This window comes from Plecotus auritus (genome assembly GCF_963455305.1).
Source record: "Plecotus auritus genome assembly, chromosome: 2".
Classification (NCBI taxonomy): domain Eukaryota; kingdom Metazoa; phylum Chordata; class Mammalia; order Chiroptera; family Vespertilionidae; genus Plecotus; species Plecotus auritus.
In genome coordinates, this window is record NC_137771.1 from 27,169,826 (window position 1) to 27,185,970 (window position 16,145).

At 40.1% G+C, this 16,145-nt stretch overlaps 2 protein-coding genes across 2 annotated transcripts in view; both read left to right on the top strand.

The window, feature by feature from the left end:
- Positions 1-371: 371 nt before the first annotated feature.
- Positions 372-3,138, top strand: TMCO2 (transmembrane and coiled-coil domains 2; the record flags this gene model as incomplete). Its single annotated transcript, XM_080657106.1, has 2 exons — positions 372-611; positions 2,824-3,138. 2 exons carry the CDS (start codon positions 372-374, stop codon positions 3,136-3,138), a joined length of 555 nt encoding a protein of 184 aa, XP_080513232.1.
- Positions 3,139-6,378: 3,240 nt separating this feature from the next.
- ZMPSTE24 (zinc metallopeptidase STE24) overlaps positions 6,379-16,145 on the top strand; it is a 41,289-nt gene continuing 31,522 nt past the window's right edge. The window contains exons 1-3 of the mRNA XM_080654453.1: positions 6,379-6,721; positions 8,567-8,713; positions 14,550-14,636. Of these exons, the coding sequence (XP_080510579.1) occupies positions 6,599-6,721; positions 8,567-8,713; positions 14,550-14,636 (357 nt within the window). The 5' untranslated portion in view covers positions 6,379-6,598. The remainder of the gene's footprint in view (positions 6,722-8,566; positions 8,714-14,549; positions 14,637-16,145) is intronic.

Here is a 16,145-nt window from a genome sequence, read left to right on the forward strand (position 1 = left end):
AAATGTAAAATTCAGTTCCTCTGCCAGAGTATACACATTTCAAGTGACTAGTAGCTACCATATTGGACAGCATATATTTCCATCTTTGTAGAAAGTTCTATTGGACAGTGCTGTGCTAGAGCTAGGACTTGTCAAGATCAGAGAAAACAATATGACCAAACTGAAAACCCAGGCCAGTCAGTACCTGGTTGGTTCTGAGTGAGAAGGTTCACTGGGTGAGTGGGAAGCAAGCTGATTTTTGGGACGGTGACATCACAAAGCACAGCTCACAGTGGCTCTAGAACACGGGCTCCCAGGCCACTTTCCTTAACTCTTATCTAGGGTCCTGAAGCCTCTGAACATGTAGCTCCTGGAGCTGCTGTCTTATTAAAATGTCAACATTTTCACCTTCATCTTCTATCTGGGACATCATAGATTATGCCTCTCTGAGCTCAGTATGGAATTGGCTACAAGCAACTTTTCTGGGACAGACTAGTGTGACTCAGCAAACAAATTTAGGGCTACTAGATAATCTTGCTCCGGCTCTGCAAGTTGCCTTCGGAATTTTCTTTATTATTTTCTTGGCAGTAGGACTATATGCCTTATGGAAACGAAGTGTTCGGTCAATTCAGGTTATACTTTTTTGTTACAGAGAAATTTAAATAGTTATACATTGAAAGTTGATTAATTCTCTCCCCATATTGCTACCATTCTATTTTAAGACCATGCAGATGAACAAGGGTAAACTCGTCTCTGAAGGTTTTTTAGTTGACTGAAACTAAAGTATCCTTAAAATCTTCCCCCAATTAGGTTTTGAGCATAAAAATACTTTCTCACAATTGTCTTTGGCTTGTCTTATAGTAAAGTAGATCAAACAAGTTCACAACCTGAAAAGGTAGCCTTACCCCCAAATTTATTTATTTATTTATAAATGTTTTTATTGATTTCAGAGAGGAAGGGAAAAGGAGAGAAACATCAATGATGAGAGAGAATCATTGATCGGCTGCCCCCTGCACAACCCCCACTCAGGACTGAGCCCACAGCCCAGTCATGTGCACTGACCTGGGATCGAACTGTTATCACCTGGTTCATGAGTAGACGCTCAAACACTGAGCAACACCGGCTGGGCACCCCCAAATTTATTTGATCACTGATTCATCTTTGAGTGTCTACTATGTGCCAGACGCCATTCGGGGTACCTTTTCTAGAATAGGCACTGCAAGTATGACTGGGATCTTGGGTTCTTACTGTGCCACTGCTTTGTAACTGATGAGGCATGAATAGTCAGTCATTTAGTCATCATGGTGTTTTCATTATTTCCTTGTTTTAACAAGATAGGGTTCCATAAGTATACAGTGGCTCTTTCTGGTAAGAGTATAACTGGCTGGGATTATGAGAAACATTATTTTACATATTTCTGTGTAATCACCAAAAATAATACCTATATTTACAATATAGTCAAAATGCTTTGAGAGTCCCAATGATTTCATGATACGAAGTTATTTTCATATAGAAAACAAAAATGAGGTGAACTGAGGTTCAGTGGAAATGAAAGGAAATAGGGTTTTAAAAAAGACTTTCTTAAAGAGTGACTGGTTTACTTGGCAAATCCTAAAAGAAATTATTACCAGATCATTTTACAGCATGTCACTACTGTTGAGGAACCACGGTCACATGCATTCTCTTAATCTTTCAAAACCCTGCATGGTAGGCAGGGCAGGGATTATAATCTCAATTTTGTAGGTGAGGAAACTTGATTATCACCTACCCAAGTTGACAGAGACCAGAAAAGCTGAGATTTGAACCCAACTTTTAGGATTCACACTCAATTCTTTCCAAAATCTCATTTAACATAAGCTGACTTAAATCCCCAGTATGGATGTGTGTGTATACATATTCACATACACATTATAATCAGATAACACAAGGCAAAAAACCAAACTCTATCTGTAGTTCTGGGTTCTGCCCTTGTATAGTTAATGCTTAGCTCAATCAGAAAGACGAATTTACAGCCTTCCAAAAACCTCAGCCAAGAAAAAGCGGTAGTATAACAGAATGGTAAATAGCACGGGCACTGAAGTCGACTGCTGGGGCTTAAATCTTAGTTCCATCACTTGCTGTGTGACCAAGAGCAATCACTTAGCCTCTAAGCCCATTTCCTTATCTGTAAGATGGGTTTGCTAACAGTGCCTTCCTCAGGGTTGTTATGAGGATTGAAGGAGTATGTATAAAGCTTAGCACATAAATACCAATAAGCAAGTAGTGCTTGTATTATAAGGAAAAAAGATTGGTGTGTTTTTTTCTTATTCTGGCAGGAGTCTGTTTTGGTACATTAAAAGTTTTTTGCCATGACCAGGAAATCCAGTTTTTTAGACCACTGTGTCCTGAATATACATGTAAGTCAGAATTCCTGGAGTCCAGTACTGGCTCTACCATTTCCAAGTATATGACCTTGGATAATGGCAGGGTCCAAAATGGAAGGTAACAAAATGGCTATTCAGTTGTGTGGGGTTTTTGTTTTTTGTTTTATATAATTAGGTCATGCACAGGCAAGGAAACTCCTAGCAAAGAGCCCTGTATGTGGCAAACTTTTGGCAAAGGGTATCTATTATTATAATCTTTATTAAGTAAATGCAAAGAATAATCCCTGACCTGCCTACTACTCCATTTTGTGGTGAACATCAAAAGATGAAATAGGGGCAAAGATGTTTTGTTAAACAAGGCTAGGAAGAGGAATAAGGGATTATTGTTACCATTCAGTTTTTGTTTTGTTTTGCATCTACAGTAAACTGGCATTTCACGTGAATAAACAAGTAACGTTCAACTTCTGTTGTTTTATTTTAGAGTCTGTTGTTGTTTGTAATCACACTCTACAAACTTTACAAGAAGGGCTCAGATTTTTTGCAGGCTTTGCTGGTCAACCCAGAAGGGATTAGTCTCCCAATTCAAGACAAAAATATCCTCCTGTCCTTGGGTCTGCAAGAGAAAATTTTGAAACAACTTCAGATGGTGGAAAGCAAAGTGAAGAACCTGGAGGGGATGATCATTTCTCAAAAACCTGCCACGAAGAGGGATTGCTCCTCTGAGCCCTACTGCAGCTGCTCCGACTGCCAGAGTCCCTTACCCACATCAGGGTTTACTTCCACATCTGAAATCTGATGGACTCCAATCTTTTCCAGAAAAGCACCGTTTCCCTTATGTGTGCAGTGGTGTACCAATAAAGGTAGAGAACTGTATTGAAATTACCCTGCAAGGCCTGGCTCTCTATTCGGTAGAGCCCAACTTTTACTTGTGTTGGGGTAATATTGGGTAGGGTGGTGGTTTAAAATGTCTCTGGGATTGTGGTGCCCGCTCAGCAGGCTGGAGACCCGAATCTAGGGAGTGAGAAAAGAAGGGAGAGTGGTCATGGATATGGCCTTCAGCTCCATACCAAAGAGGTTGGGTTGGATATAATAAGCAAGAATGTACTGTTGAAGGGCGATGCTGTGGACTGTCCTGTAAAGTAGGCTGGCCCTTGTGCTGGTCTTGGGTATAAATTAACTATTTGGCCCAGGAGTCTCCCTGCATTAATTACTCAGGAGTGGCCAAGGGTGGGGGTGGACATAAAGGAGACTATTTAACTTTATCCAACTTTTATTGATCCTTCCTCTGTGCTAAGCAGTGTGATAATTCTTGGGAATCTGTCCTGAGTGTTTCAGGAGCACTCAGTTTGGCTGGCTGGACAGGTAATTTCAGAACAAGGAATTATAACACAGTGGGGTCATAACATCTTGAATTTAGGGGAACTCTCATGTGAATCCAGTTTGGCAGCACCTTGGCAGCACTCAGTTGGTTAGAGCATCATCCCAATGTGCCAAGGTTGCAGGTTTGGTCCCGGTCAGGGCACATACAAGGATCAACACTATGATACAATTTTCACAAGTATGGGGAGATGGTAGCTAATCTTTATTGGGCAAGCCAGGCACATTGCTAAGATATTTACAAGATTTTTCTTATTTGATCCTCACAATATGAGGAAGCAAATACTATTATTCTCATTCTACTGATCGGAAACTGATGTACAGAGAGGTTAAGCAACTTGCTAATATATGGTACAGCTATGACTGGCACTCAAGCAGCCTGACTAAATGATCACTCTTAGCCACAAAGTTTGGAGCTTCTGTGAGACTTCGGACCAACTGGATGGTCCTAGACCAGTGGTCGGCAAACTCATTAGCCAACAGAGCGGCAAACCGCAGCTCACGAGCCGCAGTTTGCCGACCACTGACCTAGACAGATGAAGACAAGAAGACTGAAGAGGGCATAGCAATGATAGACCAAGGGAGAGAGAATTTGGAAAAAGTGTTTATCCCCTCATATTTTAAGTTAACATCTAAGTTTTCATCATTCATTTAGTTGCAATGGAGCCCTAGCCCGTTTGGCTCAGTGGATAGAGCGTGGGCCTGTGGACCGAAGTGTTCTATTCCGGTCAAGGGCACGTATCTCAGTTGCAGGCTCCTCCCCAGCCTCGGCCCTGGTCAGGCCTCATGCAGGGAGGCAACCAATTGATGTGTTTCTCTCACATCGATATTTCTGTCTTTCCTCTCTCTTCTACTCTCTCTAAAAATCAATGGAAAATATCCTCGATTTAAAAAAAAAGTAGCTGCAATGCATGTAAATTCTGGCAAATTATAAATAATGACAATTTAAGATAAAATTGTAAAATTACTTTTTATAATGTATCCAACAGAATCCACTTAACAGCTGAATAACCACTATCCATTTAAAATTACACAAATAAGCTCTTTAACATTTGTCAATTCTACATTTTCTTTTATCATTTCTAATTTACATTTATATTCCACTTCCCCATTAAATGTTATCCAAATGTAACTTTTTGTTAGTAAAACCTTTAATTGATCCTTGTTTGGGATAAAAATATGTACCTATTAGGAATAGAATTTTTTAAATATTCCTGTAATTGTATGGGTCTATGTATTAGGATTCTTTGAATTGACTAATCATTATAATTATCACTACAATTAATGATTAAAAATCTGTGCAAAATTATATGATTACACATTTAATAATACATAAACATAAAATGTAAAACACTACTGTAAATGTATTTCTTAGTGAGATGGGTGGGGCTTCCCCACCAATTAATTCATTTGTCTGAATCTATTACTAATAGATTAATTTTTTTTGTTTCTGTAGATATAGTGCTGAGAAATATTACTTCATAAATAGGAATGCTAGTTTTCTAATAGGAATGTCAATTCTTTGATTTCCTTCTCCGTTATATACCACAAATTAAATAATGTCCCTTCATTAGCTGACAGTTCAATTAGGTCCACCACCAATTTTGTTGAAAGCAAAGAACTGAAAACAATTTGACTTGCAAAACAATTTATCCTGTCATTACAGTCCATCACTTTCTCAAGTGACATTTAATTATATAACTACTCTCATTTAAAAGCATTTCGGAAAAGTTGGGAAATTCAAGATAGTGTTAATTTCCACACATCTTTAGCACTACAATTTCACTCTAATTTAAATATATTTTAGTTGCAGCTGCAGATTTCGCTCAATTCATTGTAAATAATAATTATGCACAGTAGAAATGCCACTGTCAATCCAATTAACCAAGTCAGATTTATCTTGGGTCAGGAAATATTTTACTTTTCAAGTCAAACAAATGTGTTAACAGGCGTCCCCGTGACCACATTTCACTCCTGAATTCCAAGACAGACATGGCACTGTGCTTTGATAGGAGCTTGTCCCTAAAGTTAGGCCCTTTCACTTTGCTCCAGAGCACTCTCTCTTAGGCAAAATGCTGCCTGGGACTCGCTTGAGGTGGAAGAGGCGAGATTTTGAATGAAAATCTCATCACTACCGCCCATTCTCTAACATACCTGAATTCAGAATACCCCCATACAGGCCAAAACACGGCACTTACAATGCCTGGTCTCTCTGTTAACTATCCCTTTAGTTCTAAGGTATCCCGGGATGAACATACCACAATCCGAATAGCATTAGTTAGAGGAATGGCCTCTAGAGCCTGAGACGTCTGCTCGTCCCTCGTTCTTCCCAGTAACTTCGGGGCGGGAGTGGCGGTCCACTCTGCGTTAGTGCCCGCTCGGTCCCCCTACCAGTGGGCTTGTCCTGACGGAGAAATACGGCTCAGGTCGCAGCCCGAAGCGAAGAGATGCACTTGCGGATCTGGAAGCTAGAAAGCAGTGCCAGAGGGAAGCCGGAAGCCTCGGCAGGCCCTCGGCAAGGAGCGGAAGGGAAAAAAAAAGTTGGTGTGCAGCTCAGCATGACCAGGTCGCGGGCCGGAGCTGGGGTTGGCGAAGGCCGGAACGCGGCGTCAGAGTTTCAGTTCTCCTCCAGTCGGAAGTGAGGAAGGCGGGAATGGTCCTTTTCCGGCAGAAAATAGGCGGTTCAAAGAGGCGTGGGCATTGGGAAGACTATCTGTGTAACACTGCCGGCTGCGCGCAGGGAGTGGGATGAGGGTGGATGTCGGTGCAGGGGCGCTCGGAAGGGACGGAAATAGCTGTAACACCAACGGGACGCTCTGAGGGGACTGTGTTGGTGTGGCACTGTTGCACGCTTAAGGAGCAGGCGGAACCAGGTGGCCATGGGGATGTGGGCGTCGCTGGACACGTTGTGGGAGATGCCGGCAGAGAAGCGTATCTTTGGGGCCGTGCTGCTTTTCTCTTGGACCGTGTATCTCTGGGAGACCTTCCTAGCACAGCGGCAGGTGAGCCTGACAGAGCCCAGCTAATACCGACACCCGGCCAGCTCTAGGCCAGCCACGGTCTCGACCCCAAGTCCCTAAATGAATACTGCGGCCCCAGCACCCAGCCTCGACCCGCTTGAGTCCCTACTGAGCCTCCTAATTTGTCCCGATGGTGCGACTGGCCTTGAGAGGACCTGGTATCTTGGGGACGTTTTCCGCAACGTGATCGTGGGACTCAGGCGGGTTAGGGCCTGGTGGAAGGGAAAGCAGCCTGCCGCCTTGTCAGGTTTAGCTCTTATGCCTGCCCCACAGCTTCCTTAAGATCCCCGGACTTACCTTTGTTATCTTTGGCAGCGACCCATAAGCCTTCAAAAGGAAGATTTTAGAATCACTAACATTTTAGAATCACAACTTTCTCATGACGTTTGTACAATCATGCTCAACCACAGAATCAGGAAACCATTTTCTGAAAATAAATCCTTCCGAGGACCCGAACTCTTTTTCCTTAAAAAAAATATTTTTTTTTTACCCGAAGAACAATCTTTCTTGTTTTTATCAAAAGCGTCTTTATTATTTTTGTTTAAGCAATTAAAACAGTAAAGTAGAAATGAAAGTTACTTAGCAATTCCCGGGCGATGATCATAAACAGCTTGATGGATTAGAGATCTGAACTTTTAAATGGGATAGATTTTATGTTTAATTGACTGCTTTATTGCCATCTCTCACTGCTGGTTTGCTTTACCTACATTCTGTGTTGTTGCTGAATTGTATCAGCCATGATGGCTATGAAAACCTTTTTTTTCTTGAGCATTATAGCCTTTTTCCTCTGCAAATTTCGTCTCTCATTTTACATTCTGCATGAATCTTTAAATTTGAAAATTTAATTTTTCTATATCTGTCAATGTTTGGGTTATATTTTGATCTCTTCTTTTAATCCAGAATATTCAAAGAGGCATTAATATGAATAGCATTAGTTTCTCTGACCTAATAGTTCTTTGGATAGTTTCATTAGTTCAGAGTCTTGTCCGCTAGAGAAGATAATTTGCATAAAGGAAGCACACGATATGTAGTATCTAAATTGGGAATGGATTTTGAACATCTCTCTGTCTTACTTAAATAATAAGCCTATTTCAGTAACTACTTTTCTATAGTGTCTTCTTTACTCAGTTATGCTTTCATGTAGTACCTTTTAATGAGGGTTTTGTAAGATGCACAGCAATAAATAGAAAAGCCTTTTGTTGTAAAACCATTGTAGAAGATAATGTCCATTATATTATTTGATATCTGTTCATTGTATTATGTCCCATGGGCTGAAAGTATCTTTTAGCATTTGTTTTAACAAGAAAATTTGACTTTCTTGAAGACCTGATATGTTTGTATCTGTTATTCCTCAAATTTCCCTTAATTTGGCTGCTTGGACCAAATTTAGCCACAATATCTGTTAATACTCATGGTTAGCATATTTGGTTCCTTGTATGCTAACCATGAGTATTAACAGATATTATAGCTAGTAATTTGTTTGCATGAATTTGTTTTCTGTATTATAGGATATATGTTATACCTGAAATGGATGGTATCATTTGTGGTTTATATATGCAAGCTGAAGTATGATAACAACCCTGATTTTAATCTTACATAGTCAGCTAGCTTCAGATTCTCTTGTTCTTCTTTTACTTTTCTGCATCATTTGTTTTAGTAGACAATGTGTTTGATCAAATACATTGTTTATGTATAAAGCAAATTCAACAGGCTTATATGACAAATTAACATTATAAACCATTCAATGTTGGATCATAAATGACTATTGTAATAAATAACGAGTTGGTTTGACTGTTTTATTAAAGTGTTTTCTTCAAAATATTTCAGAGACGGATATATAAAACAACAACTCATGTACCAATGGAGTTAGGACAGATCATAGATTCAGAAACGTTTGAGAAATCTCGACTGTATCAGCTGGATAAAAGTACCTTCAGCTTCTGGTCAGGACTCTATTCAGAGATCGAAGGCACTGTGAGTAATTTACTTCTTGAAGAGACAATCTATCAAATTGTTTAATACTTTTTAACAAATATATTTTTATTGATTTCAGAGAAGAAGGGGGGAGAGAGAGAGAGAGAGAAATATCAATGATGAGAGTGAATCATTGATCGACTGCCTCCTGCACATCCCACACTGGGGATCGAGCCCACAACCTGGACATGTGCCCTGACCGGGAATTGAATGGTGACCTCCTGGTTCATAGGTCGACGTTCAACCACTGAGCCATGCTGGCTGGGCTATTTAATACTTTGTAATGTTTGTTTTCCTTTTTATATTTTTGTAATATAAATACATCTACAAACCTCAGAATGCTTTTCTGACCTTTGTTAGTGATAGAATAGGTGTGAAGCAAAAGAGGCAGGAATGTAGCTGCTATGATTTCACTTATATGTAGAATCTAATGAACAAAATAAACTAACAAACAAAATAGAAACAGACTCAGAGGTACTTGTAGAGAACAGACTGACAGCTGTCAGAGGGGAAGGCGTTTGTGGTGCTGGGTAGTAGCTTGATTGTTACAGTTTGTGACATGGGAGTGGTTCAGTTTGCTCTAGGACAGTGGTCGGCAAACTGCGGCTCGCGAGCCACATGCGGCTCTTTGGCCCCTTGAGTGTGGCTCTTCCACAAAATACCACAGCCTAGGCGAGTCTGTTTTGAAGAAGTGGCATTAGAAGAAGTTTAAGTTTAAAAAATTTGGCTCTCAAAAGAAATTTCAATCGTTGTACTGTTGATATTTGGCTCCGTTGACTAATGAGTTTGCCGACCACTAGGAGATGATAGAGGCAGGGAGAGTACAAACAGAATGAGAGCTCTGTAATCTGCTGTGGCTCAAGCTAGAAGCAGTACTGATGGGCAAAAGGTGGGAACAGTAATAGTCATTGTAATAGTTGTATGGGTAGTGATTTTTCACTTCATATATTGTTTTTATATTTATTGTTTTGTTGGATGTTTACAACAGTCTCTGTGGTAGAAAGTATAGGCATTATTCCCTTTTTATGGCTGAGAAAGTGAAGGCTCAGAGAAATTAAATGGCTTGCCTATTTAATGGCTAGGTGACACTAGTAAATGAGAGAATGGGTTTCAAACTCTGCTCTTCTGAGTCTTTAAAACTACATTGAAGAAACCATTCTTTTTTTTAATTTAATAAATCTTTATTGTTCAGATTATTACAATTGTTTCTCTTTTTTCCCCCATAGCTCCCCTCCACCCGGTTCCCACCTCACCCTCTGCCCTTAGCCCCCACACTGTACTCATCCATAGGTGTACGATTTTTGTCCAGTTTTTTCCCACACCCCTCACACTCCTTTCCCCCCGAGAATTGTCAGTCCACTCCCTTTCTATGCCCCTGATTCTATTATATTCACCAGTTTATTCTGTTCATCAGATTTTTTTATTCACTTGATTTTTAGATTCACTTGTTGATAGATATGTATTTGTTGTTCGTAATTTTTATCTTTACCTTTTTCTTCTTCTTCCTCTTCTTAAAGAATACCTTTCAGCATTTTATATAATACTGGTTTGGTGGTGATGAACTCCTTTAGCTTTTTCTTATCTGTGAAGCTCTTTATCTGCCCTTCAATTCTGAATGATAGCTTTGCTGGGTAGAGTAATCTTGGTTGTAGGTTCTTGCTATTCATCACTTTGAAAATTTCTTGCCACTCCCGTCTGGCCTGCATAGTTTCTGTTGAGAAATCAGCTGACAGTCGTATGGGTACTCCCTTGTAGGTAACTAACTGTTTTTCTCTTGCTGCTTTTAATATCCTGTCTTTGTCTTTTGCCCTTGGCATTTTAATTATGATGTGTCTTGGTGTGGTCCTCTTTGGATTCCTTTTGTTTGGGGTTCTGTGCACTTCCTGGACTTTTAAGTCTATTTCTTTCACCAGGTGGGGGAAGTTTTCAGTCATTATTTCTTCAAATAGGTTTTCAGTATCTTGCTCTCTGTCTTCTTCTGGCACCCCCATAATTCTGATGTTGGTATGCTTGAAGTTGTCCCAGAGGCTTCTTACACTATCTTCATATTTTTGGATTCTTTTTTCTTTTTGCTTTTCCAGTTGAGTGTTTTTTGCTTCTTTGTAATTCAAATCTTTGACTTGATTCTTGCGATCCTCTAGTCTGCTGTTAGATCTCTGTATAATATTTTTTATTTCAGTCAGTGTATGCTTAATTTCTAGTTGGTCCTTTTTCATATCCTCGAGGGTCTTGCTAAATTTATCGGCCTTTTCTAGAAAATTCTTGAAAAACCTTATAACTGTGGTTTTGAACTCTATATCCAGTTGTTTGCTTTCCTCCATTTCTTTAATTTGTGATCTGTTTCTTTGTCTCCGCATTTTGGCTGCTTCCCTGAGTTGATAGAGTGGCTTTGTGTGCTAGTTGTCCTATAGGGGCCAGTGGCTCAGCCTCCCCAGTTACCTGTGGCTCAGCCTCCCCAGTTACCTGAGGTGGACACTCTTGGTGCACCACTTTGTGGACTGTGTGCACAGTCTTGTTGTAGTTAAGCCTTGATTGTTGTTGGTATCACTGGGAGGAATTGACCTCCAGGCCCATTGGCTGTGAGGATCAGCTGTGTCTACGCAGGGAGAACTTCTGTGCTGGAGACACCCTTATGAGACAAGACTTGCAAAAGCCTCTGTGCTCAGCTTGGATGGGGCGGAGTCTCAGGGCGGAGCAGACAGCATTGGTTTCCCGTCAGCCCTGCCCTAATAGGCCCCTGTGTCTCAGTGTCCCGTGGCAATCGCTGCAAGCACCTCTGAGAGAAAGCCGTCCTCGAGTTTCGCCCGCTGCCAGACAGTCCAGTTTCTCCCCGAATGAGTCTGGGTCCCCAGAGTCTCACCCGGAACTGGAGTTCAATGTAGTCGGGAGCTTGTGTCTCCCTCCCGCTTGAGAAAGCCAGCTGCGTACTCAGTTGCCAGCCCTCTCCTCGCACGTGCCTCGGTACCTCTGCCTCCTGCAGCTCCTCTGAGTCTCAGTGTGCTTTTCTCTTTCCTTCTAGTTGTAGAATTTCCACTCAGCCTTCCTGTGGTTCTTGATGATGTCCGTTTTGTCTTTTAGTTGTAGTTTTGAAATTGTTGTGCGAGTCTTGGTTTCTCTGAAGAAACCATTCTTGAAACTCTAGGGACTGCAGCATGAATGTGCTCTTTCTCCTTGGGGAATTAGCAGCTACATTTGCCATTAGATATGAAGCATTTTGTGTTACTTTGAAATCCTGTTCTGTTTGAAAACAAGTTCATTAATTCCTGTTTTGTGTTGATTAAAATCAATAGGCTTATATGCTTTGATCACAAAGAACAAGTATAAAGATTAACTTAGACTTTTTTTCTTGCCTTGGTATTTTTTACCTGAGGGAACATAAGCAGAGGCCTTGTGTGCCCACAGGTGCCACTGTTCACACAAATGTGACAGCACCCAGAGAGAAAATGTCCAGCCTCTCTGAGACAGGCTTTCCTAACTTCTCACAGATGTCAATAAAGAGCCCTCTCAGGAAATGGAATGGCTGAGGAGTAGTGTAGGGCAGAGTAGAAAAGTTCAAATTGTTGCTTCCTTAATTTCTGCGTGTTTCTTGGTGAGTTTTAGCCTCTTTGAGCCTCATTTTCCTCCTCTTTAAGATGAGAAGTAGGTAGATATTAAACCATGTTGAAGGTGGTTTATGGCAAGGACTAAGGAAGATAATGTAAGTGAAGCATTTAGTACAGTACTTAACACAGCAATTACTTAGTCATTGGGTTTCTTGAGGCAAATTACTTGAACCTCTCTGAGTTTCAGTTGCCTCGTCTATAAAACAGAAATGACTATGCTCTTGCCCTGCCTGCTTTACAATACTTCATTGAAATAATTATAAAAGCACTGGATTTATTATTGCTGAGATCATTAGTTCTTTTTATAGGCTATCCCAGGAGCATGCTCAGGGAGAGTATCAATATAGAGAAAGTTTACTGTTCACTGTACTTTGATTTTCATTCCACAGAGGATACTAAACAAGGTTGCAACAGCAGTACCCAAATGCATTCGTAGATGCATTCAAAGTTCATATTACAGCTACCCTTGGTACTTACTTAAAAGCTGGACTTTTAATTTTAAGTGTTTCAGCCCTTCACCAAAGACATTATAAATCCTTAATTCTGTATTATTTATTAGTATTGAGAATAGGATGAAAGAAATTCATCCCAAGTCGATTAGTTCAACAAGTGGAGCATATACCATGCATTGATGCCAAAGCATGTCTTTTGGGAAAATAGGGTTTACACCTATGATTGAGTTAGTTATTGTAAAGTGGAAATAGCTGGACATAGAACTAAGGGAGCCTTTAAAAGCAACTTATTAAAACAGTGTTTTTCAAATTTGGGTGTACATCAGATTTATCTGGAGACTGCTGGGCCCCATTTCCAGTTTCTGATTCAGTAGTTCTGGTGTAGAGCCTGAGAATTTGCATTTCTAACATATTCCCAGGTGATTCTGCTATCTAGAGATCATATTTGAGATCACTGGTATTAAACCAACCCAGTATACTGGTAAAAATCTAAAAGATGGATAGCATCAACTGTGAGTGAGATTGTGGGGAAACAGGAACACTCAGGTAATGCAGATGGGAGCATAATTTGGTATAAATACTTTAGAGAACAAGCTGATAATACTGAATAAAGTTAAAACTCACCAAGGATGGATCTAAAAAAAATGTAGAGTGTAAAAGGCAGGTTGTACCATATGATGTCATTTATATACATTCTTAAAAAGCATGTATAAACCACGATATTATTTATGGATTCATAGATAAAAATGCAAAGTAAATTGGGAGGATACCCATGAACTATATTATAGTGCCTCAAACCCTCAAAGCACAAGGAACTGGTGGGATATCGTGCTTCTAACCAAAAAGTGTGATTGATCATTGTATTCCTGAGACTCCACAGGAAGAAACAATAAATTGATTCCTCTTGACCAAATGAGTTTCACAAACTTGTATCTGTTGTGGGAAATCGTGTTTCTTCAGCATGTATTCTCAGATTTTAAGAGCTTCCTCACTCAAATGTCCAAGTGATTTGGTGAATATCTGTATTCACTTTATCTGCCCAAGACAGGGGTGTGCTGAGAAAGGGGCCTCCTATGAAACCCTGACTCCTACCTCAGGATTCACCTTCTCCTTACCTGGAGAAGGCACAGAGAATCCATTCTGTCCCAATTTGATAAGTGGACAGGACTCTCCACTTATACCAATACTAATACTTTGTCCTGGCTGAAGAAGTGATTTCTTTTTTTTTTTTTAGGAAGAGCCAGTTATGGAGCCATAAAGCCTAGTTCAATCCATTTCCGTCACTCAGTAGCTGTGGGATTTTGGACAAGTTGCTTAGCCTTTCTAATCTTGTTTTCTGATTCAGAAAGCCTTTGTTATGGTCTTTTGGCAAAAGTTTTTTTTCTTTTTCTTTAAGCAGCTTTATTGAGGTACTAGAGGCCCAATGCACAAAATTCATGCAAGAGTAGGCCTTTGCAGCTGTGGTGGCTGCCTGGATCCCTCCCTCGCAGCCACATCCAGAAGGCAGCCACGTCCGGAAGGTCATCCGGAAAAATGTCCAGAAGGACATCTGGTCTAATGAGCATATTACGCTTTTATTATTATAGATAATTCACATATTGCACAATTCACCCATATAAATGTACAGGCAAATACCTTTTAACAGTCTAAATTTAGTATCTCAATTGGTTTATATTTATCTAAATGCATATTTTATCCTAAATAAGACAGGTCCTTTTTTCTCTATATCATGATGGTTTCTAGTACTGCTCAAATGTGAGCAAGGTATGCTTTGTTTTATAGCTTATTCTTCTCTTTGGAGGAATCCCTTATCTCTGGAGACTTTCTGGACGGTTCTGTGGCTATGCTGGCTTTGGACCAGAATATGAGGTATGTACATCCTTTTATTAGCTTCCTTGGCTCTGAAATGATACCTGTCCTTTGTATGCACATTTTGTAGGTGAACCACTCATTTAGTCTCAGATACAACGGAGCTGAGTGATGTAGTCTCTGGTTAGGCAGCTGCTTCTCAGGAACAACTCTGCAATGAATGGGAAAGCATGTGTTTTGTTGAGCCCACACTAAGCAGGTACTCTGTGCCACATAACTTAGCAGATACTTCAGACAAAGACAGAGTGTGTATCTCTTACAGTCTCCATTGAGCTGCTTGGTTTGTCTACCCACTCTTCTAGGAACTCCAGTTGAAGGCAAAGCCTTAAACCTGAAACTGCCCACCTGTAAGGATGTTGAGACACTGCTTCCTGACTTTTCCTTAGAAATTGCCCAGTCTATTCCCTCCCTCCTGATTCCTTTTTGAAATGATGGGTCTCTTCTACATACGTATATAGGTACCTTGGGCTTTAATTCAGCTCGTCTGATGTCCCTTTTCTAAAGCAGCCAAATTCTTTTAAGATCCCTTCTTTTTAAATATATTTTTATTGATTTCAGGAAGAAAGGTATAGGGAGAGAGATAGCAACATTAGTGATGAGAATCACTGATTGGCTGCCTCTTGCAGGCCCCACATTGGGGGTCAAGCCCACAACCCTGGCATGTGCCCTGACCAGAATCCAGCCACGATCTCCCAGTTCATAGGTCAACACTCAACCATTGAACCACACTGGCTGGGCTATTTTATTTTCTCTATAAAGGCACTTACCACTATTGCAGTAATATTGTTTGTTTGTTTTCTTTTTATTGCCCTAACAAGAATTTTAAGTTTTAAGGAGACAGAGACCTTATATATACAGGTGTGGGCAAAAGTAGGTTTACAATTGTGAGTACATGAAACAGTTTATTTTTTATAATTATTAATTATAATTATTGTATTATTTCTTTGTTTTGCAGTTGTAAACATACTTTTGCGCACCCCCTGTGTTCTTCATTGCTATGTCACTAGTGCCTAGAGCAGTGCCAGTCACAGAGTAGATACTCCATAAATATTTGTTGAATGAATGAACACAGTCTATAAACATATTCTGAGATATTATTTTAGGATTTAACATGTTTTGCAGATCTCTTCCTGTCCATATATAGATATCTTTGTCCTGTGTGTGTGTGTGTATTTTTTAATTTTAATCTTCACCGGAGGATATACTTTTACTAATTTGAAAGAGAGAGAGAGAAACATTGATCGGTCACTTCCCACACTTGCCCCAAATGGGGATCAAACCTCCAACCAATAGAGCCACCCCTCCAGGGTGATCTTTGTTCTCTTTAATGGCTATGAAGTATTGGTTGTCCATTCTTTACACAGTTCTGGTATACACAAATTTCAATTATACAGTTTAGTTAAATAACACCAGTACCTTAAAAACATGATTCAAATTTCAGTTGCCATAGTATATTATATGAGTAATCACATACAGTATAAACTTCCTTGCTAGCTCTTTAGTCCACCA